Source organism: Phyllobates terribilis, unplaced genomic scaffold (genome assembly GCF_046119375.1).
Source record: "Phyllobates terribilis strain yellow unplaced genomic scaffold, ASM4611937v1 Scaffold_1__5_contigs__length_1240528914, whole genome shotgun sequence".
Taxonomy (NCBI): Eukaryota; Metazoa; Chordata; class Amphibia; order Anura; family Dendrobatidae; genus Phyllobates; species Phyllobates terribilis.
Genome location: NW_027362761.1, coordinates 393,047,941 through 393,074,263, shown reverse-complemented (window position 1 = coordinate 393,074,263; position 26,323 = coordinate 393,047,941). Strand labels below are relative to the sequence as shown.

At 44.4% G+C, this 26,323-nt stretch overlaps 1 protein-coding gene across 1 annotated transcript; it reads left to right on the top strand.

The window, feature by feature from the left end:
* The first annotated feature begins 5,523 nt into the window (after positions 1-5,523).
* On the top strand, positions 5,524-22,119 carry PHAX (phosphorylated adaptor for RNA export). The gene is made up of 5 exons (XM_073676687.1): positions 5,524-5,699; positions 7,246-7,838; positions 9,852-9,972; positions 11,864-11,947; positions 19,801-22,119. Exons 1-5 carry the CDS (start codon positions 5,583-5,585, stop codon positions 20,059-20,061), a joined length of 1,176 nt encoding a protein of 391 aa, XP_073532788.1. The 5' UTR covers positions 5,524-5,582; the 3' UTR covers positions 20,062-22,119.
* Positions 22,120-26,323: the final 4,204 nt, after the last annotated feature.

Here is a 26,323-nt window from a genome sequence, read left to right as displayed (position 1 = left end):
GATCGCTCTCCACGGCGTCTCCAGACTCTGTCACGTCTGTCACATGTGCTCAGTGTGAACCTGCTTTCATCTGTGAAGAGCACAGGGCGCCAGTGGCGACTTTGCCAATCCTGGTGTTCTGTGGCAAATGCCAAGCGTCCTGCACGGTGTTGGGCTGTGAGCACAACCCCCATCTGTGGACGTCGGGCCTTCATACCACCCTCATGGAGTCGGTTTCTAACCGTTTGTGCAGACACGTGCATATTTGTGGCCTGCTGGAGGTCATTTTGCAGGGCTCTGGCAGTGCTCCTCCTGTTCCTCCTTGCACAAAGGAGGAGGTAGCGGTCCTGCTGCTGGGTTGTTGCCCTCCTTTGGCCCCCTCCACGTCTCCTGGTGTACTGGCATATCTCCTGGTAGCGCCTCCAGCCTCTGGACACTACGCTGACAGACACAGCAAACCTTCGTGCCACAGCTCGCATTGATGTGCCATTCTGGATGAGCTGCACTACCTGAGCAACTTCTGTGGGTTGTAGAGTCCGTCTCATGCTACCACGAGTGTGAAAGCACAACCAACATTCAAAAGTGACCAAAACATCAGCCACAAAGCATTGGTACTGAGATGTGGTCTGTGGTCCCCACCTGCAGAACCACTCCTTTATTGAGGGTGTCTTGATTATTGCCAATAATTTCCATCTATTGTCTATTCCATTTGCACAACAGCATGTGAAATTGATTGTCAATCAGTGTTGCTTCCTAAGTGGACAGTTTGATTTCACAGAAGTTTGATTTACTTGGAGTTATATTCTGTTGTTTAGGTGTTCCTTTTATTTTTTTGAGCAGTCTATATACCACACATTATAGGAGTGTATAATTTTTGCACCATCTTTATAATTCTTTTTGCCCTATATTTTGTACTGGTGCAGCCATACATGATTTGTATATGTGATACTAAATGTGCAAACCACTATGGGCCTCACATTATATACTTTTTTACCTTATTTTGACTATACTATCCCCCTCCGGACATTGGTCAATACTTTCCTGGGTGTGCGCCCCTTGTTTTTACAAATTTTTACTTTTTCATGACTCTATGACATTGGTTTGTTATTCTATTTGTTTTCACCTGATTCTAATAAAACATGATTTCATTTCACTAACTCTGATGTACTGGGACTTTTATGGTCGGATTGTTGCTCTTTTTGCTCTTGGTATTTCACAGACTGTCCATTTTAGATTTATAAGGTCCGGCTTTTTCGATCTTTGAGGCTGCTATATACAGTACATTACATAGTAATATCAATATATGTTAATCTCACAGTGAGACCATTTTTTCATATTTGTGGTTGAGTACATAAACTTAAAGGGGTTGTTCCCTTTCAGTAAGTGAATGTCCCCGGCTGCAGGTATAAAAGAGACAAACTGTGTTGTCCTGACCATTCCTCCCCGGATCCTCAGGCGAGTCTCTGCCGATACTCCCAGTATCTGAGATTGCATATGATGTTGACATCACCTCGACACTGCGGCAGCCGACCAATATGCTCAGATGGAATGCCCACTTCAGAGCTGCTGAGCACACTGGTTTGATCCTGCGCTGATATGGTGATAAGAGGGAACAACTCCTTTAAGGATGAATCAAATCCATTAAGAGGCGCAGACTTTTTTGTGAATTTGGTGCATGTTCCCCCAAATGAGTGATCATGAATGCTGGTATTGAAAACAACCAGCCATGATGAATTGGCTCCATAGGTTTATACAGAGTAGTTGGGTGGTATACATTACAAGGTCCTCATGAAGCTCATGGTCCTGGGTGGTCTTCCACGGTCTCAGTTTTCTTTCTCAATCTGCTACCAATGTTGCATTTTTATACGGTTCCTATTCAAAAAAAACAAAGGTGCATAAATCCACGGATTACATTACAAGGGCCAGAGTTCTCTTCTATGGGCTAAACTTTCTTTTTTTTCTGGCTGGCATGGTGCAGCTCTATTATGCTGTGTAGCGCTGGCGTTTCTGCACGCTTTCTCCCTCCCCCGGCAGAGACATCGATTTACCGCCACGGCCTTCGCCCCACTCCTCCTGCTGATACCCGGAGTCTGCACACTGCCCGCAGATCCCTGTGCTTAGGGTGCGCGTGCTCCCTCTTAAAGGGCCAGTGTGCGCCATCCTTAAGTGTCCCCAGTCAATGACTTGGAAACACTTATTATTTAAGGCACCTCCACCCGGTGGGAGGTGCCTGAGCAATGTTGTTAGCATGCTTCCTGCACGCTTGCTAGTTATAACGTCCCCAGTTTATTAGTACCTGCCAGTTCCGGCTGGTGTCTGCCTGTACCTGTCCGTACAAACTTGTTCTTGCCTGTCTTGCTTCTACCTTTCGGCTGCACCTGTCTGTGCCCATCTGTATACCAGCTGCACCTGCAAGTGGCCACTCGTACACCAGCCGTACCCATCGGTATACCAGACAAACCTTCTTGCACTTGCCTGTGCCCACCTGCCTATCTGTTTAGCACCCATATCCGCATGCACCTGCCTATGCCCACTTGTAGCCGCATCTGAGTGGACCTGCCTGTGCCCATCTGTCTACCAGCTGTGTCCATCAGCACCTATATCTCATCTCTCATTTCTATCACCCTTTCCATGCCCTCAATTCTGCAACTGATCTAAGACTAAAAGCCTCCATAATCCAAACCTCGCACCTCCTTCTCCAAAACTTCTCTCGTGCCGCGCCAGTTTTCTGAAATGCACTACCCCAAACAAGCAGACTAATATCTAGCCCCCATGTTTTTAAGCGTGCTTTAAAAACACAGCTGTTTAGACAAGCCTATCATTTCATCCTCAGATTTTGTGCTTTTGCAAAATGCAGCATGTCATTTCTTTCAGCAGTTTTCACCCATTGAAAGCAATGGGTAGTGGAGAAAACTCAGGTATCAGGTTTTGCCATAGCCTAATTCAAATTCCTCAGGTTATTTTTTTATGCACTAAACTTTATCAGCATGCACAAGAGACAAATGTAACCTGCCAAAGCCGCAGTAAAAAAAAACGCAGCAAAATCTCAATTTTGAGGCAGAAAAAAAAAAAAAAAAAAAATGCAACGTATAATAATCTTTATTTTTATACAGCGCCAACATATTCGGCAGCGCTTTACATATATTATCATGGCTGTCCCCATTGGGGCTCACAATCTAGATTCCCTATCAGTATGTCTTTGGAGTGTGGGAGGAAACCGGAGAACTTGGAGGAAACCCACGCAAACATGGGGAGAACATACAAACTCCTTGCAGATGTTGTCCTTGGTGGGATTTGATCCCAGGACCCCAAAGCAACAGTGCTTAAGCTAAACTAGCCAAAAGTAGACACTATACAGACACGTGTTTTGGGGTGTTTGCCCCTCATCAGTGCAAAGCAGGACTTCTTTGGCTCGGTGAGGGGCCACCACCCCGAAGCATGTGTGAACATAGCCTTACACAAGATTACCGCCCGTTACATGAAGACTGACATTTTGATAGAATTCAACTTTGCTCGTATGTACACAAGTCTCAGCCAGCACCACCATTTTGTAGAGTGAGGGGAGCTTTGTGTAGAGAGGCGTGACCGTGATGGAGCAGTGTCATCATAATTCATATTACAAAAACAGCATGATGATGTCAGAAACATCCTCCAGTATCCCCAGAAATTTTTGTAATAATTTGTCACTTTTGTATTGTAAATTATGCTTGTAGGCCTCGCTCTAATACCTCTCCCTGCAAACTCATATAGCTCACAGAAAATGACATTTAAAAAAAAAAAAAAAAAAAAATCACACAGAATAAAAAACAGCCTTAGGCTGAGTTCACACGATGCGTTTTTAATGTGTTTCTGCAGCTGCGTAAACGCATTAAAAACGCATGGTAGAAGGGCAGCAATGTTCCCCAATTGAAATCCGCATGTGCTGTGCCCATGATGCAGATTTTTCCGCAGCGTAAACGCTACGCTCAAAAATCCGCAGCATGTCCATTAATTTAGCAGAAACGCTGCGTTTTCGCCGGCATTGACTTGCATTAGAACGCGCCAATTCCGCAAGACTGCATCTGTACTTGCGTAATTGGTGCGTTCTAATGTGCGGATGGTACCCGGGTGTAGAGGACAAGAGACTCTCCTCCACACCCAGGTACCATTAAAAAAAGAATAAAATAAAAAATAAATGTATTACCTTCTGTCGGCCCGCGCACCGCTCCTGCTTGGTTCCCGGAACTTTGCAGTGAGTTGAAGGACCTGCGCTGACATCAGTCATGTGACGGGTCACGTGACGCTGACGTCGGCAGGTCTTTCAATTCAAAGTTGCCGGGAGAACGGAGTGAGCAGGACAGCGCGGGCCATCAGAGTGTAAAGTATACATTTATTTTTACCACTCTCTTGGGTCACACTATATAAATCCATGCTGTTTGCATGGATTTATATAGTGTGACCTAGTTGTCAAGCACTTTCCAGGTGATGCTAAAATCGCCTGGAAAGCGCTTGTCAATCCGCATGCGGAAACACATGTGAATCCGCATGTATTCCGCAGGAAAAATGCATGCACAATCTGCATGCGTTATTTCTGCCAGGGAGATGCAGAAATGATGCAGAAATTTTCTGCTTCATTTCTGCATCGTGTGCACATACCCTAACCCACACCAGGTCAGATTACCAAAGCACAAGCAGGACGTAGCAGACCCCATAGTTAAGGCGGGGGCCGCACAGGTGCAAAATACTGATGCAACAGCCACCCCCTCCAAGAATTGGCAGATGAGTGAGTGGCTGTGTAGTACTAACATTGCACACAAATGCAGCTTATATAGGACACCAGTCACACAGGTCTGGTGCACTGTGTCTGGCTTACAGCCTATTAATGATGCCCATAATTTTAAATCAATCGGGCTGCCCGACACTATATACGTGCACCCCACAGGGCAAACGCCCCAATACACCCACTCAAAAATGAAGGGCCTGACCGCATCCTGCAAAAAATGGAAAAATGTGCAAAAAGATGAAACATAATGTATAGGATAAATACACCACATGAGGTATTGGTCGATATTTTGGACAAAATACACAAGCTAGCAACCCGCGTCACAGGTCCCCATACTTGCAAGTCCCTACACTAAAATTAAAAAACAGCTCACAGAAAAGGACAAAAATGTAAAAAAAAAAACATCACAGGAAAAAAAAACCCTTACAACACCAGGTCAGATTACCCAAGCACATTATATAGAACTCCTAATCAAGAAAAGCCTCATGTCCCATCAGGATCCCTGCGCCTCATTGCCCCTCACTGCTCGGACTCCTCTCCAGCCCTTCTGTAAGGAGGCGGCCAGGCTGGAGTCTGAGGAGCTTCTGTGCTTCCCTCCATTCTGGTCCTGTCTACATTGGAGGTGTTCCTGTGAGGACCCCCCTCCAGCAGCTCCGGTCACCTCACTGGTGACGAGCCGTCTACAGTGGAAGGAGCCTCACATGAGCAACGCGACTCTAAAGCCATGGCGGCTCCCTGCTCCTCTAGTCTATGGCGGATTTCCCGCCTTTTTCTGTTTCGGAAGTGACGCGTTCCCCGCCTCGCTGCAGTGTGTGGCGTCATTCCGCCTCAGCCGAGTGTCATGGCGCAGGAGAGCACCAGGGGAATGATGGAGGATGAAGGACTGGAAGACGGAGAACTCAGCGGCTCTGACACCGACATGAAGGTGTTCAAACCGGCAGAGAAGGCTGCAGGGCTGGTAAGTCCCGGAGCCTTGAGGTGATACCCGGCGAGCTGCGTGTATGTGCGCAGCGCTGTCCTCTGCGGCGGGGCCGTGCTGGGACCTGTAGTGCAGCAGTGCACGGCATTGGGATCTGCTCACACGGCTTAATGGTGAGGACTGGAGCGGCCCAAGGCGACCAATCACATCACTTATTTCATCTTGAAGTCTGATTTCGTCCAATGAGACGACAGATCTGGTTGCTATGGGCAGTCACTGCTCTGCCTGTGGTAGTGCAGTGTGTGTGTGTATATCAGGTGCGTGGACACTATATAAGTATACAGAATTATACAGCTGTACACTGTGTGGGAGCGAGCTGTATACTCTGGGCTTCTTCCCAGATAGTGTTGCTCTTCATAGCAGCTTAATATGGGAAACCCCAGACCAGACCCATCATGAGAAATATCAGTCATTTCCACTCGGTGACTGTTCCCCAGTGGGTGCCCATGCCCTCAGTCTCCCAACACATGATGAGAGTAGTTTCCCAACAGCCTGAGAGCCAGAGCTTGTATGTGTTAGCCATCACGCCGTGTCCACCATATATCGGATCACAATGTCACTCTGAGGACCCCATCAATTAGTTGCGGGGTTTGCTGTTGTTCTCGCCCTCCTGGCATGACAAAACTAATTGATAGGGGGTAGTATATGTGTCTCATCTGTTGTATAACTGGCACAATGGGTACGATTCATCATTTGCAATATAATTCACTCATATTTTTTTTTGTCTTGTGGGATCTCTGATGGTTTTTGTGCCGAATTTGTCAAAATGGCTCATGTGGTCATGGTGCAAACTTACATAATTATTATTTTTTCTTTAACCGGTTTTCACTACTTTTTGCCACCAAACGTAGAAAATTCTTTTAAGAAGTTGGAAAAAATGCAACAAAATGAAATCTCCAAAAACCGCACTTCAGGGAGGAGGCGGGGGGTGACTGGAGTAAGAAAAGGGACATTTGGTAAAACTTAGATTTCTGTCTAAAATATCTGGATAAGTAAAGTTTAAGAAAAATAATAAATACTTAAATACTGTGATTGGCAGTGTCTGGGAGGGATGGATGAAAAGCGAGTGATCCCAAAGAAATGCCTAGTTGGTTTGCACGCAGAGATTTCACATACTGTGCTCTAGAAGCAATGATTGCAAATATCTCTGCAATTGAGCAACACGGTACAAAATGGAAAAGTGTGGCAAAATCAGGGGAGAGTAGGCTTTTTGATAAGGTATTTAACTCAAATTTTGAGCTATATGATGAAAGAAGTGTTGCTGTGCATACTGTACCTCATTCATGACACATTATAATCCAAAGGGGAAGTGACGCACCTTGTCCATCAATGTTATCACTTTTATGTTGTGGTTTTTGGAGAATTGCAGCACAGACACCATGGTTTGCAAAACTGCGGTGAAAATCACGATATGATTGTGTGGTCGATATTTGCTATATTTCTAGTATGTAACGGACCATGTAGTGTTTATTATATAATGTCAGAATTTTTTATAGTTTGATAATTATTTTTTCTATTTTCACAGAAATTCAACGTTGGCAGCAATGATAAAGGCTACAGGAGTAACACGTCACTTCCAACCAATATCCCTTATAGGAATATCAAAAACGTTGATTCTAGTGATGATAGTGCGAGTGACTCCGATGAGGATGATGGTTCTCCATGGAAACGTAAGCGCCAGAAGACTTCCAACCCTCCTCGTATTGTCCCCAGACCGACGCAGTTTATGTTTCCTGGTCAAAACAAGCAGCCAAAGAACAACATCTGGGGGGCAGTGCTGCAAGAACAAACCCAAGAGGCTGTAGCAAATGAACTTGGGATCATGGACATGGATGGCTTAATAGATATGAGCAGGCAATCAGAGACTTATAACTATGTCCTCGCCAAAAAGATTATGGCTAAGTCAAATGAAGAGGAAAAGTTGAACTTGGACAAAGAATTGGAAGAGTATATGAATGAGGATAGGGAGCACGTAGCAAAGGAAGAAAATGGGCACTTAAAGAGGAAGCGACCTGTGAAGGAGAGATTAGGTGAAAAGTTAGAAATGGATTACAAGGGCCGATATGAGATAACCGAGACAGACCCACAAGACAAGGTTGCCGATGAAATCGCATACAGGTCAGTTCTCAAGATTTCATTAAAATGTAGTTTATCCTAAATCCTTTATGAATATGTCTGCAAAACTGGGAAATCCAGGTTGTGCACATTTTGTGTAGTCTACAAATGTGAGACAGTTATATAAACTGTGACAAAAGTGAGTGATCTAAAGCTAGTCATTAGAGATGAGCGCAAGTGCTCGTTACTCCAGTTTGTCTAGAAGCTCGAGTATGCACCGAGTATCGCGGGTGATCAAGTGATATCATCATGTTCCCGGATGTTTTGTGGCTGTCTAACAGCTGTGAAACATGCGGGCACTCAAACATGTCACTATCACCTGCGAAACTCTGTGCATACCTGAGCACCCTAGGCAAACTCAATTAATGAGCACTTGCGCTCATTATTACTAGCCATGCATTGTGTCAGAGTTTGTCTTCACCTTGGGTCAAGAGATTTTAAAGCGGTGTGCACACATGGTTGATTTCCTTTTTTTTCCTTTGGAGGTTGGAGAGGTACAGATTTCATATTTAAAATCCAGAATGAAAGATGATGCATGTGAATGTAGGGTAGGTAGTATGTTATATTCTGTTGTGGATTCATTCCAGATTTGCAACAAAAAGGTACCCATTGCTTTGCAGAGGGCAGAGCACTCACAGCATTGCCCGCTGCTCTGCGGGGGGCAGAGCACTCACAGCGTTGCCCGCTGCTCTGCGGGGGGCAGAGCACTCACAGCGTTGCCCGCTGCTCTGCGGGGGGCAGAGCACTCACAGCGTTGCCCGCTGCTCTGCGGGGGGCAGAGCACTCACAGCGTTGCCCGCTGCTCTGCGGGGGGGCAGAGCACTCACAGGGTTGCCCGCTGCTCTGCGGGGGGCAGAGCACTCACAGGGTTGCCCGCTGCTCTGCGGGGGGCAGAGCACTCGCAGGGTTGCCCGCTGCTCTGCGGGGGGCAGAGCACTCGCAGAACACGTGCAGATTGTGCTGTAGATGTTGGGCTGTTTCTGTATGTACACACGACCTAACACTGCTTCTGTTACATTTGGCAGTACACAGCTTCACAGAGGTAATCTGGCTTAGCATTTATCCCTGGTGATGTTAGAAGGCTCCTTAAATGGACAGACTTTGACTTATAGAGATACATACCTCTCCTAGGTGGTTACTCTGCAAGATGGTCTCTTTTGTAATGCAAAAGTGCTCATTTACATAGTTTCTCCCATGGAGCATTGCCTGTAAGATTCCATACTCGGCCATCTTTTTAAGAAGAACGAGTACTTAACCAGTGAATATTATTGACACGCCCTATTATCTAGAATACTATCACTCACCAAGTGTGGAATTTGTAGTTATTATTTATTATGCTTACTATTTTGTTTATAGCGCCTTTAATTCCACAGCGCTTTACAGACAGTATCATCACTGTCCCCATTGGGGCTCACAATCTAGGTTCCCTATCAGTAATTCTTTGGAGTGTGGGAGGAAACCGGAGAACCTGGAGGAAACCCACACAAACACAGGGAGACGATACAAACTCCTTGAAGATGTTGTCCTTGGTGGGATTTGAACCCATGATTTCAGAGCTACAAAACAGTGTTAACCACTGGGCCACCATGCTTTCCGAGCTCTAATACCCAGCATGCAGTCACGTCTTTCCACACTTTCTGATTTGGAAGTGGACTTTGTAGCTACTTCCATTTCCTGTCTCCACTTTGAGCGATTTTCCAAGTAAGCAGTCCGCTGTAAACCGACCATTGTGTGGAGACCTTTGTGTTGTCTTGCTCGCTGCTCTATTAGATTATAGACTTTTTATTGTAAACTTTTATGGGTTTCGGCGGAACGCTTTTTTTGGTGAGTTATATCACAGCCATGTGATAAAATCCAGTATAAGGGGAAGGTTAAATTCATTTCTAAAAGTTGGGGCAACTTTTGAAGATTTTTTAGATGTCTAGGCAAACAGAAGTTTGACACCTAGCCATCCTATATTTTTTATGGGGCTAAATAGGACCTTTTTGATATATTGTGTTTCTTTATCTTGTGTAGACTCCAAGAACCCAAGAAAGACCTGATCGAGCGAGTTGTAAAAACTATAGGCACAAAGAAGGCGATAGAGCTACTTATGGAAACGGCAGATGTGGAACAAAATGGTGGACTTTTTGTCATGGTAAGTATTTTAATTTCAGCTAATATCTTAATGTTCTCGGGGCCTTTAAGTGTAATATTTAAAGAAGTTGTCCACTACTTCATATAACCCCCCCCCAATGTATCCACCTGGGCGCTCAGAGGCATCACGTGACCCGTCACTGATGTCACGCCTCACTTGACGTGACATCAGTGACTAGCTCCCTGCGGTGGATGCTGGGCTGTGGGTGGGGTTACCCCGTGCGTCACACCTAGCATTTCACCGCTCTCTTTCCCAGTGAATGAGGAGAGGGAGAGCGTGCGGTGGATGCCGCGTGTGACGTGCTGGGTAACCCTGCCCACAGCCCAGCATCCACCGTGGAACGCAGAAGTGAGTACCCCCTGCTGCACCAGGAACTTGACGTAACATCAACGGATGTGGGAGCCAGCTGCAGCCGGGGGTCACGTGATGCCTGTGAGCGGCCAGTGATAGCGCCACTCACAGGCAGAAAAGGCACCACAAGGTATTTAGAGAAACACTTATGGGCCCTTGGGAAATACATTGGGGGATCCTATAAAGTAGTGGACAACCCCGTTTAAATGTATTTCCATTTATTGTAGGAAGATGGCAAAATGAATTTCACATTTCTTAGTATACCAACGAGCATTGTTGGATCTGTTACTGGTTACATACCCATTTCTAGCCTAAATTTAGGACATAACATATCCCTTCACAGTCTGAGCTTTCCTCTACTAGTACTGTTGTAATACCCATCGGTATGTTTGATTTTTCTGCATAGTTTCATCATAAATATGTTCAAACTGTAGCCTTGGAAGGTTTAGATACTCTCCAACTACACTCATCATGTTCTTGGTTCCAAAATTCTATGATAATTTCCTAGTACATCTTTATAGCAGTGAGAGCTCCACATCCCCCTGAATAGACATAATAAACATTGAAGGGCGGCCCTGTGTAAGTAAAGCCCCCGTCTCACATAGCAAGATCGCTGCTGTCACGGTTTTCGTGACGCAACAGCGACCTCACCAGCGATGTCGCTATGTGTGACACTTTGCAGCGATTAGGCCCCTGCTGTGAGGTCGCTGATTGCTGCAAAGTGTCCTGGACCATTTTTTGGTCGTTGCTCTCCCGCTGGTCAGCACACATCGCTGTGTGTGACCAGCAGGAGCAGCGATCAGGCTGGTAACTATGGTAAACATCGGGTTACTAGGGGCACACGCGCTCCTAGTAACCCGTTGTTTATCATGGTTACGAGCCTGCTAAAGTGAGCGGTAACCTCCCGCTCACCATAGCAGAGTGGTAACCATGAAAACAACGGGTTACCAGGAGCGCGTGTGCCCCTAGTAACCTGATGTTTACCATAGTTACCAGCCTGCTCCTGATTCAGCAGGCTGGTAACCAGGAGCAGGACATCGTGGAAAGATTCTTTCCACGATGTCGCTGCTCCCCTGATCGTTGGTGAGCCTGCCTGTTTGACAGCTCACCAGCGACCACATAGCGATGCAGCAACGATCCCTGACAGGTCATATCGTTGTCGGGATCGTTGCAGCTTCGCTAAGTGTGACGGGGCCTTAATTCTGAAGGTCCATTTATGTACAAGAGGTAAACAAGTGGCACTCGCAGTTAGTGACAGTAGGATTGGAACTTGTATTCACCTCAACAAAAAGCAAAGTTACTTTTTGAATGTAATCTTTTACTTAGTTGAAGAAAAATACTAGTCCTAACTTTCACCATAACTGTTAATCTTTCTTTCACCAAAGAGGTGGATCACTAGTAAGTGACCACTTGGTGCAGGAAAACAGCATGTCATTTTTCACATCTTTCTGATACAGATTTCCATATCAGCTGCATGAACAAACAGCGCGCCAACTTGTGTATCGACATTTCCTTCTAAATGCAATTGTTTGACTTGCAGAATGGAACCAGGAGGAGGACTCCCGGCGGTGTTTATTTAAATCTCCTGAAGAGCACGCCAAGTATTACGTCTGATCAAGTGAAGGTAAGTGTGATGAATAGAATAGTGGTGGAAGCCATACAATTAATAATTACAGTTATTGCTTTTCCCCATCATAATGTACTGAAAAATAGAAATAAAAATTCCAGTTGAGTTGAAACTCATAACATTAGGTTATGAGTTTAGTTGTTACGGCATTCATTGTACGGTAAAAATGACAATATTATTCTTCAAAATCTATTTTACATGGTGGAGTTCAGAAGTTATCAACTGGTCATGATTTTCACTGTTTTTCACTGCCGCAGCCTCTGTCCCCACCCTGAAACGAAGCGTCATCAGTGACATCCATTTCAGGAGCTGGGTTAGTCAGTGTTGTACTGACCATGCATCGGTAGTCAATTCCGATGTATGCTTACAATATTGTTCTCTGTGCACTGTGACAGTGTGCTTCCTCGCCTTTTCTTATTAGAAGTGATGAGCTGGCAACAGAGTGCACAGTCAGTGCTTATTATAATTATTTTTATAGCGCCAACATATTCCGCTTCACTTTACAATTTTACTCATTGTAAGGAGAGAACTCGGTGTGCAGAGACCAGCCCCTCCCATAAAAGGGACATTTGTTTTGGTGGTGGGGCTAGTCTTTGCTCTTCTAATTCTCTCTTTACAGTGCGCTCTAACAGTATGTTCTGTTGCCGCCTCTTCTTTTCTAATTGGAGCCGGCGAAGGCGTGCACTGTCATTGTATTGTTTGAGTATCCCAGCGTGAATTGGGGATTCTCAAACTAATTGTCATCAAAATGGAACTAGGCGAAAAATAAAATAAATTAGTTTGATTAGAGAAGGAAGGGTAGAGACTTTTTAGTTAAACCATATTAGAAAAACTATTATTAAAATAGACATTTAGGATGAAAATTGATATTTGTTTCAGACCACTCCTTTAATTTTGAGAGTTGTAGTGTTTTTATTTTCCTACTGATGGAGCTGAGTGAGGGCTTGGCTTTTTATGGGATCAGTTGAAATTTGTATGGGAACTAATTTGAAGTTTAGAATTTTTGGATGACTTTGTATTCAGAATTTTTGAGGAGGCAGAATGAACAAAAACCAGCAAGTCAACAATTGTTTTAATGCACTTTGTTCTGGTGTTCAGCATACAATAAGTGATGAGGCCACTGTTCTTCGGGTCATCAGTTACATTGATGCTAGATTTATATAGGGTTTACTTTTATTTTTCTACTTCTGCACACTAAAAAAAAACATTTTTTTTTTTTGTTTGTTTCTGCACAGTCAAATTCTAAGACCTATAAGTTTTTTGTTTTTTTTCCTGTGGAGAGCCATTTCAGGGCTTGATTTGTGCAGGACAAAATTACTTTTTCAGCGATGCCATATTTATAAACTTTTTGGAGTAATCGTGAAACCATATGAATATACTCCTAAAAAGATTTATAAGATATAGTCTTAGGCTGCGTGCCCACGTTGCAGATTACAAGCATTTTTGATGCGGAATTTCCGCAGCGGAAACGCTTGTAAAACGCTTGGTAATCCGCACCCCATGGTCCCCAATGGGATTCCGCAAGTTCTATGCACATGCTGCGGATTTTTCCGCAGCGTTTATGCTGCGTTCAAAAATCCGCAGCATGTCAATTAATTTTGCGTTTCCGCAAGCGGAATTGCCTTTGTCCAATGCATAAAAAACGCAAGGCAATTCCGCATGTGGAAAACGCGAGAAAAACGTGCGATAAACGCTTTCGGAATTCCGCATGCGTTTTTCCGGGAGATGACTTGCAGAAATGAAGCAGAAATTTTCTGCTTCATTTCTGCAACGTGGGCACATAGCCTTACTATTAGTGTTGAGCGATACCTTCCAATATCGGGATATCGCCAATGCAAGTCAATGGGACACAAATATCGGAATGAAAATAAACCCTTTCTTTCCTTGTAGGTTAATTCTACATGAAGGAAAACAACTAAGAATAATGTAGAATGTATTACATGAAAAGCCGGCAATTCAGCAGTGGCATACACCGGTACCCGACAATTTAGAACAAAGAATAGAGCATCACACATAGATTAGATACATAGAAACATGTCAGTCACATATATAAGAAGTGCAGTGATAGTGTTGATTACTGTACTTGTCATTTAGTGTTAAAATAAAGGATTTATTAAAAAAAAAAATTGGCGTGGGGTTCCTCGTAATTTTAGTCTCTAGCGGAGGTTAAGCAGACGGCTGGGGCAGATGTTTGAAGCCTGGTAAGGGGGTAATACCCACGGAGCTTGCCAGGCTACTAATATCAGCCCCCAGCTGAATACCTAGCCTTTACTAGCTATTAAAATGGGGGACCCCCAAAAAAATGACGTGGGGTCCCCCCTATTTTAATAGCTAGCAAAGGCTAGGCAGACAGCTGGGGGCTGATATTAATAGCCCAGGAAGGGTGCCATGAATATTGGCCCCCTCCCAGGCTAGAAACACCAGCCGTCAGCCGCCCCAGAAATGGCGCATCCACAGGATGCGCCAATTCTGGCACTTAGCCTCGCTCTTCCCACTGCCCTTTAGCGGTGGCAGTGGGGTAATAGGGCTGGGGTTGATGTCAGCTTATAATGCCAGCTGACATCAAGCCCAGGTTAGTAATGGAGAGACGTCTATAAGACACCCCCATTACTAACCCCATAGTCAAAGTAAAAAAAAACAAAACACAACACCCAGAATAAAGTCCTTTAATTGAAATAAACACACAATTCTTTATTGTTCTAAATTAAACCATAACTACCATCACGCCCATTCCAGCTGAAGCCAATGTCTTCTGCAATAAAAGTAAAATAATAAACCAACATCATCCTTACCTTTCCATGGTTCCCACGACGGCTCTTGCTCTGCTACATTCACATGGCAGGCTGGATCGCAGCCGAAGGCTGCCATCCAGCTTGCCATGCCGCAGACACTGAGAAGCGCAGGCATGCTTGCGCTCCTTAGTGTCTGGCTGTGACGGTATAAAGATGAGCCGAGGTCATGTCCAATGAACCTCAGCTCACCTCATGCACGTCACTGACGGCGTGGGAAAATTCTCCTGCGCTCAGCGCTTGAGCAGGAGAATTCTGCCTGCCTGCGCTCTGCAGTGTCTATGAAGGATGCTGGATGGCAGCGCTCAGCTGCGATCCAGCCTGTCATGTCAATGCCATCCCAGCGTGGGAGAATTCTCCTGCTGAAGCGCTGAGCGCAGGAGAATTTTCCCACGCTGTCAGTGACGTGCATGAGGTGAGCTGAGTTCATTGGACATGATCTCGGCTCATCTGGATGCCGTCACAGCCACACACTGCAGAGCGCAAGCATGCCTGCACTTCTCAGTGTCTGCGGCATGGCAAGCTGGATGGCAGCTTTCGGCTGCGATCCAGCCTGTCCTGTGAATGTAGCAGAGCTGGAGCCGTCGTGGGAACCATGGAAAGGTAAGGATGAGGTTGCTTTATTATTTTACTTTTATTGCAGAAGACATTGGCTTCAGCTGGAATGGGCGTAACGGTAATTATGGTTTAATTTAGGACATTAAAAAATTGTGTGTTTATTTCAATTAAAGGACTTTATTCTGGGTGTTGTGTTTTTTTAAATACTTTACTAGAAATTCATGGTGGTCATGTCTAATATTGGCATGACCCCATGAATTTCGGGCTTGCGCTCTGCAGTGTCTGGCTGTGACGGCATCCAGATGAGCCGAGGTCATGTCCAATGAAGTCGGCTCACCTCATGCACGTCACTGACAGCGTGGGAAAATTATCCTGCGCTCAGCGCTTGAGCAGGAGAATTCTCCCATGCTGGGATGGCATTGAGATGACAGGCTGGATCGCAGCTGAGCGCTGCGATCCAGCATGTCATCCTTCATAGACACTGCAGAGCGCAGGCATGCTTGCGCTTTGCAGTGTCTCTGAAGGATGACAAGCTGGATGGCAGCGTTCAGCTGAGATAATTTTCCCACGCTGTCAGTGACGTGCATGAGGTGAGCTCATGTCCAATGAACTCAGCTCACCTCATGCACGTCACTGACAGCGTGGGAGAATTCTCCTGCGCTCAGCGCTTCAGCAGGAGAATTCTCTCACGCTCACTGCAAGCGCAGGAGAATTTTCCCACGCTGTCAGTGACGTGCATGAGGTGAGCTGAGTTCATTGGACATGACCTCGGCTCATCTTTATGCCGTCACAGCCAGACACTAAGGAGCGCAAGCATGCCTGCGCTTCTCAGTGTCTGCGGCATGGCATGCTGGATGGCAGCTTTCGGCTGCGATCCAGCCTGTCATGTGAATGTAGCAGAGCTGGAGCAGTCATGGGAACCATGGAAAGGTAAGGATGAGGTTGCTTTATTATTTTACTTTTATTGCAGAAGACATTGGCTTCAGCTGGAATGGGCGTGATGGTAATTATGGTTTAATTTTGAGCAATAAAGAATTGTGTGTTTATTTCAATTAAAGGACTTTATTCTGGGTGTTTGTGTTTTGTTTTTTTTTACTTTGACTATGGGGTTAGTAATGGGGGTGTCTTATAGACGCCTCTCCATTACTAACCTGGGCTTGATGTCAGCTGGCAATATAAGCTGACATCAACCCCAACCCTATTACCCCACTGCCACCGCTACAGGGCAGTGGGAAGAGCGAGGCTAAGTGCCAGAATTGGCACATCCTATGGATGCGTCATTTCTGGGGCGGCTGACGGCTGGTGTTTCTAGCCTGGGAGGGGGCCAATATTCATGGCACCCTTCCTGGTCTATTAATATCAGCCCCCAGCTGTCTGCCTAGCCTTTGCTAGCTATTAAAATAGGGGGGACCCCTCGTAATTTTTTGGGGGGTCCCCCATTTTAATAGCTAGTAAAGGCTAGGTATTCAGCTGGGGGCTAATATTAGTAGCCTGGGAAGCTCCGTGGGTATTACCCCCTTCCCAGGCTTCAAACATCTGCCCCAGCCGTCTGCTTAACCTCCGCTAGAGACTAAAATTACGGGGAATCCCACGCTAATTTTTTTTTTAAATAAATCCTTTATTTTAACACTAAATGACAAGTACAGTAATCAACACTGTCACTGTACTTCTTATATATGTGACTGACATGTTTCTATCTATCTCATCTATGTGTGATGCTCTATTTTTTCTATTCTAAATTGTCGGGTACCGATGCTGAATTGCCGGCCGGCTTGAGACGGTGCATGAGAACACTATTATTTTTTTTAATAAATCCTTTAACACTAAATGACAAGTACAGTAAACGGAGCGCTGCCATCCAGCTTGTCATCCTTCAGAGACACTGCAGAGCGCAGGCATTATGGGAACTTCCGATTCCTGTATTCGATATTCGCAGTATCGGAGTTCCGATACTTTTAGAATATCGGTCGATACCCGATATTTCAGTATCGGAATGCTCAACACTACTTACTATATGTAAAGCATTTAATATTTGTACATTATATCATTTCTGTAATTTAAATCATACGGCTGCTTATTCATCAACGGAATCCGATATATCTCTCCTGTTAAAGGTTTCTTATTCCAGTCTCCTCCCTTTTGGGTCTGATGACTTTTTTTTTTCCCTTAACAGTTTAGACCAGTGTTTCCCAAACTCCAGTCCTCATGGACCCCACAGGTCATGTTTTCAGGATCTCCTTAGTATTGCACAGGTGAGAGAATTCCTGATGCCTTGACAGTAATTCCATCACCTGTGCAATACTAAAGAGATCCTGAAAACATGGCCTGTGGGGGGCCATGAGGACTGGAGTTTGGGAAACACTGGTTTAGACCTTTAATACTAAGGGTTTTCTGGTGCATCCACTGTAACGCAAATTGCACATAATTCAATACAATATACTAATTGATCTGTATCACAATTCATGAAAATAATTGTGTTCTTTTTTTGGTCAGTGATAATGTTGTTTTTTTTTTTTTTTTTCTTGATTACTGTATTTTTCGGACTAAGCAGAAATGCTCCGAATTTTTCCTTAGCGTTTCTGCATCTCCCTAGCAGAAAAAACGCATGCGTATTTTACATGCGTTTTTTTTCTGCCAGGGATAAGCGTTTGTCAAGCGTTTTTAGCATGCGATTTCACATGCTTTTGTCAAGCACTTTTCCAAGCGATTTTAGCATCACTTGGATAAGTGCTTGAGAAAGTTGGTCACACAATATAAATCCATGCAACCGGATTGGTGTTCCATACGTGGCTGGTGGCTGAAGATGTTTTGATGCCCCAGAACAGTGAGCTATCTAGAGCAAGAGCGTGAACTGACACTGTGAATGGTGAGATTGTTCCATTATTATGTGTAAAGTGTGAACTCTCATGTTAAATCACTGATTGTCTTATACGGTTCATGTTTGGTGATGCTCCTAGTAACCGCTCTATTACTATCTGCCATTATCTCGTTCTGTGTACAGGTGGGCTGTACTTAGTTACTATGCCATATAATCCCTGTTATGAATGAGAATAGATTTGTCTTGGGTAGTTACACTTTTCTACCATTGGCAGGCACTTATTTGACTTATGGTCCATGTGACTTTTTAGTATCTATTTTACCCATTTATTTATTAAAGGTTATGTTTAACCTCTTTACCACTATTTTGCTTTGCCATATTATGTGACCAACATAATGTAAAAAAAAAAAAAAAAAAGAATTAGAACGTAAAAAAATAACCTTATACTCACCTTTCCGGCGGCCTCGGTCTGCTCACGGCGTTGCTGCTGGCTCCATGGCGGGTACCAGTAATGTAAAAGGACCTTCCGTGACGTCAGTGGTCGCGTGACCTGTCACATGACCGCTGACGTCACGGAAGGTCCTTTTACATTACCGGTACCCGCCACGGAGACAGCAGCGACGCTGGGAGCAAAGCGGGGCCATCGGAAGGTGAGTATAAGGTTATTTTTTATTTTAATTCTTTTTTTTTACAGGTTCTATGGTACCTGGGTCTGGAGGAGAGTCTCTTCTCCAGATCCGGGTACCATCCGCACATTAATCACATAGGACACGCATGACTACATGTAGTCATGCGGATCTTTGCGATCCAATGCAAGTCAGTGGCAGCAAAATCGCACTAGAATTGGTCTTGCTGTGGTTTTTACCGCAATGCGAATTCGCAGTGGAAATTTCCGCATGATGTGCACAGCACAAGTGGATTTGCATTGCAGTAAATAGCAGACCTATTACAACCGATTTTAATGCATTTTCGCATTGAAAATACGCCGCAAAAACGCATAAAAATTGCTTCGTGTGCTCATAGCCTGATGCTGTTTACTGACTTGGGTAGGAGAAGCTGGATAAAAACTGATGAAACTCAGATGATACTCACTGATTAAAAGTTGGTGCCTTTTTCTTGTACATGAAAAAAAGCTGTTCTCTCACGTTGCAACCTAATCAAGACTTAAAACTTGGGCGTACCCTTATAGATCTGCTTCATTGTAAGCTTTATCATCAATAGGAACAACTTATACACACTTTTTATAGTTTAGGATAAAAATAATTCTGTTAAAATGAAGATGTGGTGAGGTTCTAGTAAATGAACCTATTTTAAGGTCCTTTAGCGTATTTTGACTGAGACTGACAACTTTGGCCAGGCTCTGACCACTAGAGGTGCTGAACTGCGCAGTTTCAATTACTACCATAGAAATGAATGGGTTTTAACCAATCTGTATAGCACAGCCGTTCTTGGCTGTTCAGCAGATTTTCCTGTGGTCAGTCTGTCATGAAAGGCTAAGATGGGAATAACTGTTGTGGTATTGGTGTACACCATGATCCACTTGTTGAGACAATATACAACTGTAGCTGAGTTGCATTGTTAATACTTGTCCTGGTTTTCACCCCATGTATATGAACAGTCAGAATGTTTCCATTCACTGCCAAGTAACGCATGACACTGATAAAATGTATTGTTTTATTTTTAAGGAAATATTTTATGTGGAAAACCAAAAGGAATATGAGAGTAAAAAAGCTGCAAAAAAGAGAAGACGTCACTTACTTGGGAAGAAGATGAAAGAAGCCATCAAAGGTCTTAATTTTCAAGAACACGATGACACGTCAAGAGAAACCTTTGCTAGTGACACAAATGAAGCTTTAGCATCCTTAGATGAAGAGAACGCTGAAATGAAAACCGAAAATGAGGATGCCATTGAGATTGACAATTCCCATGACCTAGAAACCTTTTAACTGGAATAAGGCTAGGACCTAGCAGACGTTGAGGCTGTGTATTAGTATTGGTTTTTTTTTGTAAGCAGGATACACCAGAAAAAAATGTAGAGCAAAGCGTGTGATGACATTGCTTATTAAATGCACTTCAGTTTTTTGGGGGCCAGTTTTGATTTTGTACTTTTTCCTGTTGTTCATCTGCCTTATACATTTTTTTTTGTTTTAAGTCACATATCAGCTAACTTGATTTGGTCATCACAATGCTGCTTTTGTGATGTATTGCTGTACTGCACGTGACAAACTTATACAAGCTCCCTGTTTGCCGAGCTCTAAGATACGTACATAGTTTCTTGGACATCCACTACGTGCTTGAGGGCCATGCTTCTTTTGGACATCCCGTATCACTTAACGCGTGTCTCTGTATCTCAACTGTTGTCTACGCTCATTAAGTAAGTGAGCATTATGGCTCCGATTCATCAAGCTGTTTATGCCAGATTTGTAGGAAAAGTTTTGTGCAACACAAAGTTGTGACAAGTTTTGACACAATTTTCACAAGTATCAGTATGGCAATGTCCGCTCAACACAGGTTTTGTCGTCCCTTACACCATAAATGTTACGCCTGTCCTTGATCTGATTAACATTTTTGACGGTTGTGCACGTCAGTGATAAGATGCTCTGAATTCATCAAGTGGCATGCGCCTGTCAATTAGGCTCATCTTATCCCTGCACACCCATCATTAAGACTGGCGTATGAGTGTCCGTCTTAAAGAATCAGGGCCTATATGTCATCTTTTGAAATCCTTAAAGAGAGCATATCGCTTGATAAAACGCTATTAACCTGGGGTAAATCTGCAGGTTAATAGCGATATTAACCTGCCGAACACTGCGGGGAAAACAATTAACTTTACTCCCCTCGGCAGCGTTCCGGGTGTGGCGCCGGCACGGCTTCAGTCACTGCTCTGGGTATACAGAGCTCTCTCTGTAACCGCACCCTCGCCCTTACTGACACTGGCTGTGCATTGTGGCCGGCTGTCAGTCAGTGCTGGGGACTCTGTTGCTTATAGTTCTGGTGAGGACCACTGGGATAATGGCAATAGAACGGTGAGGTATTCAAAGTGTAGGTAATTTTCTTTATTTCCATCAAAATGAACATGCACTGGATGTAATATAACCAATGATCATTTTTAGCTGACAAACCGTTGCCTGGAAGGAAGTCACCCCCATTAGAATTTTCATTTGATGAAAGATCCCTCATAGGTGAGCCATGTTTCCTTAAAAGAAACTTCCCAGAAAGATCCTTCACCCTGTGTTATTCAACATATATGGACACAAGTGTGTAGGACTTTGTTGGAGATGGATTTTTAGATGGACTCTCAATACCTTTTAACGTGTTGTAAATTCACATCCTAGAGCCTTTATTTTCTTCATTGATTGTTTAAAAATGTTGAATTTCACAATTTAAACATTGTTTTTCTTGCTCTTTGCGTCATTGCCTTCACTTTTTTTATGAAGTTTAAAGACTGTTGTAACTATGCAGACAAATGTGAAATAATATATTAAAGGGGATTTCCAGCTTATAGAATGTACAGGGAAGTACCCAAATGTGTCTGAATCCACCCCAGATGGCGCCACCTAGTTATTGATAGTATTCTTGCCCAACTCTGCAGGTTTGTGGGCAAGATTGCCAATGCACACAACTACATTTCCCAGTATTCCCCTAAAGAGAGAGTACCTCTATTATGAGGAGTAAAGAAGGGCTGTAATTTATTTCTTTGCTACTTACTAACGCCAGCTTCACATTACATTTCCTCATGGTTCTTGACTCTGTCCGTTGTTCCGAACCCTGAAAAAAACAAAACAAAAAAAAAAAAAAACAGGTTTTGGATGTGCCCCAATGAAGCCACAGAATTCAAAACATGCATCCGTAGACTCTATTTGAGATTCTTTTTGGGAGTATCCCTCTTTCAAGTCGGAAATAAGATTGCAGTAGATTCTATTCTGTCTACAAACGCTGATGAAAAATTATGAATGTTATAGCTCCTTCAATAAAATCCAAGATTTATTCGGTTCTTATTAAAATATGTAACTGCTCCTGAACTGCACTCAGGCAGAGGAGGTACAGCTGTAAAGGCCCCCGTCACACTTGGCGACGCTGCAACGATCCTGACAACGATACGACCTGTCAGGGATCTTTGCTGCGTCGCTATGAGGTCGCTGGTGAGCTGTCAAACAGGCAAGCTCACCAACGATCATGGGAGCAGCGACATCGTGGAAAGAATCTTTCCACGATGTCCTGCTCATGGTTACCAGCCTGCTGAAGCAGGAGCAGGCTGGTAACCATGATAAACATCGGGTTACTAGGGGCACACGCGCACCTAGTAACCTGTTGTTTATCATGGTTACCACTCTGCTACGGTGAGCGGGAGGTTACCGCTCACTTTAGCAGGCTCATAACCATGATAAACAGCGGGTTACTAAGTGCGCATGTGCCCCTAGTAACTCGATGTTTATCATGGTTACCAGCCTGATCGCTGCTCCTGCTGGTCACACACAGCGATGTATGCTGACCAGCGGGAGGGCAACGACCAAAAAATGGTCCAGGACACTTTGCAGCGATCAGCGACCTCACAACAGGGGCCTAATCGCTGCAAAGTGTCACACATAGCGACATCGCTGGTGAGGTCGCTGTTGCGTCACCAAAACCGTGACACAGCAGCGATCTCGCTAGCGATCTCGCTATGTGAGACGGGGGCTTAAGGTTTTCATTGCTGATTACATCTAAACAGGACGGAGTTCCGTGCACCTGCTGTGGCTGTCTGTAAGCTGGCTTTGTTTAACCGCTTCGCGACGCCCCACTGTATATAACGTCGGCGCTGCCTGGGCTCTGTGCAGCGCCGACGTTTAAAAACGGTGGGTGGTCCCGGAGCGCTCAGGACCCCCAGGGTCCTGCAAGTGCTGCGGTACCGGTTCAGAGCGATAGCTCTGACATGTGGCATCATGGGGACCTGATTGGATCAGGTCCCCATGATGTTAACCTGTTCCTATCTTCTAGATGCCGCGATCCATAGCGATCGCGGCATTTAAAAGATAGTGACAGCCGGTGGTCGGCGATCGGGACCCCCCACATACCTTAGTAGCGGCGGGGATCCCGGTGCTGTGACCTCTGACATCATCGAGACCTGATTGGCTCAGGTCTCGATGTCGGCGTCACACCAGCCAATCAGAGAGATCACTAGGGAAGTTTGTTTTAGCAACAAACTTTCCCGGGCGATCTGGCTGATAAATACACTGTTTCTCCTCTGATCTCAGTGAGAGAGCAGAGGAGAAACAGTGTGACAAGAGCTGTCAGCCTTGCCACAGTAAAAGTGAAAAAAATAAAAAAGAAAGTAAGAGTTGGGGTTAGTCAGTCCTGTCAGATCGGTCGTCCCTGACTAGTCCGGTCAAAAAATGTAAAAATAAAATGGCCCGTCAGACTTATACCGCAGAGGAGGTGTATGCCCTGCTATGTTCTGACACTGATGACAGTGCAATCTCAGATGGAGATGTGGATTTTGAGGGCTTTAGTAGCGGCGACACTGAGAGCTCAGAAATGAGCAGTGATTCTGGTCCATCCTCAAGCCCAAGGACCAGTACAGCAATAGGGGCAAATAGCGCTACTGGAGAAACGTCTCCAAATCAGGGAACACTGCCCAGTACAAGCGCTGTCTCTGCTACCAGTGAATTGGCGCACACCAGTGTATAAGGGGCTTTGCCACATGATCTAGCATTTCCCAGATGGGGAGGCTTCGGATTCGGCTGCTCCATTCAGCCCTGATTTCAACGCCACTCCTGGTATAAATGTGGAGGTGGAAGATTTTGAACACCACATCGGGGCTTGTGGGACCATCCGTAAAAACCGTCAGGGGTTTCCACAACCATTGGTCAACCAAAAGTTTCAAAAGGGGCAGTCAGGGGCTGTACGCAACGGAGAGCTGCTTGCCCTGAAGTATAGGGATAAGAGGGATATTTTTGTCCTCGGCTCGATCCACATCGATGCCACAAGGGCCACTGTAGAACTAGGATCCACCACTCCGAAGCAAAAACCTGTGTCAGTCATTGACTACAACAAACACATGGGGGGGTGTGGACCTTGCAGACCAGGTTCTACAGCCATACCAGGTATCAAGAAAGTCCTATACCTGATATAAAAAGTTGGTTATTTTTTTGTTTCAGGTGGCCACATACAATTCTTTTGTGTTGTACAAAAAAGCAGGAAATTCAGATCCTTTTCTTGACTATCAAGAAAAGGTAATTGAAAATCTTGTTTTTCAAAGTGTTAGCCCCGCTCATCCATTAGAATCTGAGGATGTGAAAAGACTCACTGAGCGACATTTTATTGCACTTATTCCAGCAACGGAAACAAGAAGGAACCCCCAGAAAAGATGTCGTGTATGTACTAAGAGAGGAATGAGGCGTGATACCTGCTACTATTGTCCACAATGCCCATCATTGCCAGCCTTATGCGTCACTGACTGCTTTAAAATCTTACACACAGAACCACGTTTTTAAACTGTAAAAAAGTATCCCAATTTGTCATTCAAACATTTGGTTCATTTAGTGAATGACATTGGAGTAGAGCTCACTTAATTTCCAGGGGTGGGGGGTGGGGTTCTCCAGAATCGAAACCTTCCATTGCGTGCTTGTTTCTGGAAATCATCCATTGAGTTAAAATGGTCACTAAACCCATAAATGAATTCCCAGAGGGGTGTCATTTCCAAAATGGGGTCACTTCAGGGGGGATTCTTTAATTCTGTTACTTAGTGCCTCTGAAAAGTGCCAGAACAGCAGAATCCCCCCTGAAGTGACCCCATTTTGGAAATGACACCTCTCTGGGAATTCATCTATGGGTTTAGTGACCATTTACCTATCTACTTATTTTCCCAACACTAGATTAATTTATACAGCGGAGTAGATTGTAAAAATCGGTCACTTGTTGGGGGTTTCCTCTGTTTAGGCACCCCAGGGGCTCTCCAAATGCAACATGGCGTCCGCTATCGATCCCAGCCAAATTTCCATTCCAAAAGTCAGATGGCGCTCCTTACCTTCCGAGCCATGCCGTGCGCCCAAACAGTGGCTTTGCACCACATATGGGATGTCAGCGTGCTCAGGAGAAATTGCACAACACATTTTGGGGTCCATTTTTTCTGGCTGCCCTTGTGAAAATTAAACATTTGAGGCTAAAGTAGCAGTTTTGTGTTAAAAATTAGTTTTTTTATTTTCACACTTCAACATTATAAAATTCTGTGAAGTCCCTGGGGGTTCAATGTGCTCACCACACATCTAGATAAGTTCCTTGAGGGGTCTAGTTTCCAAAATGGGGTCACTTGTTGGGGGTTTCCTCTGTTTAGTCACCTCAGGGGCTCTCCAAATGCAACATGGCGTCCGCTATCGATTCCAGTGAAATTTCCATTCAAAAGTCAAATGGCGCTCCTTACCTTCCGAGCCAGGCCGTGCGCCCAAACAGTGGCTTTGCACCACATATGGGGTATCAGCGTGCTCAGGAGAAATTGCACAACACATTTTGGGGTCCATTTTTTCTGGCTGCCCTTGTGAAAGTTAAAAATTTGAGGTTAAAGTAGCAGTTTTGTGAAAAAAAGTTAAATGTTCATTGTTTTCTTCCACATTCCAAAAATTCCTGTGAAGCACCTGAAGGGTTAATAAACTTCTTGAATGTGGTTTTGAGCACCTTGAGGGGTGCAGTTTTTAGAATGGTATCACTTTTGGGTATTTTCTGTCATAAAGGCCCCTCAAAGTCACTTCAAATAAGATGTGGTCCCTAAAAAAAAGTTTTTGTGAATTTTGTTGTAAAAATGAGAAATCGCTGGTCAACTTTTAACCCTTATAGCTCCCTAACAAAAAAAAAAATTTGGTTCCAAAATTGTGCTGATGTGAAGTAGACATGTGGGAAATGTTATTTATGAACTATTTTGTGTGATACATCGCTCTGATTTAAGGGCATGAAAATTCAAAGCTTGAAAATTGCAAAATTTTCGCCAAATTTCCGATTTTTTCACAAATAAACTCAAGTGATATCGAAGAAATTTTACTACTATCATGAAGTACAATACGTCACGAAAAAACAGTCTCAGAATCAGGGGAATCCGTTAAAGCGTTCCAGAGTAATTACCTCATAAAGTGACAGTGGTCAGAATTGAAAAAATGGCCCGGTCACGAAGGCAAAAACAGGCTCTGGTGTGAAGTGGTTAAATGTGTGTATACAAACACTGATGGTGCCAGAAAAAAA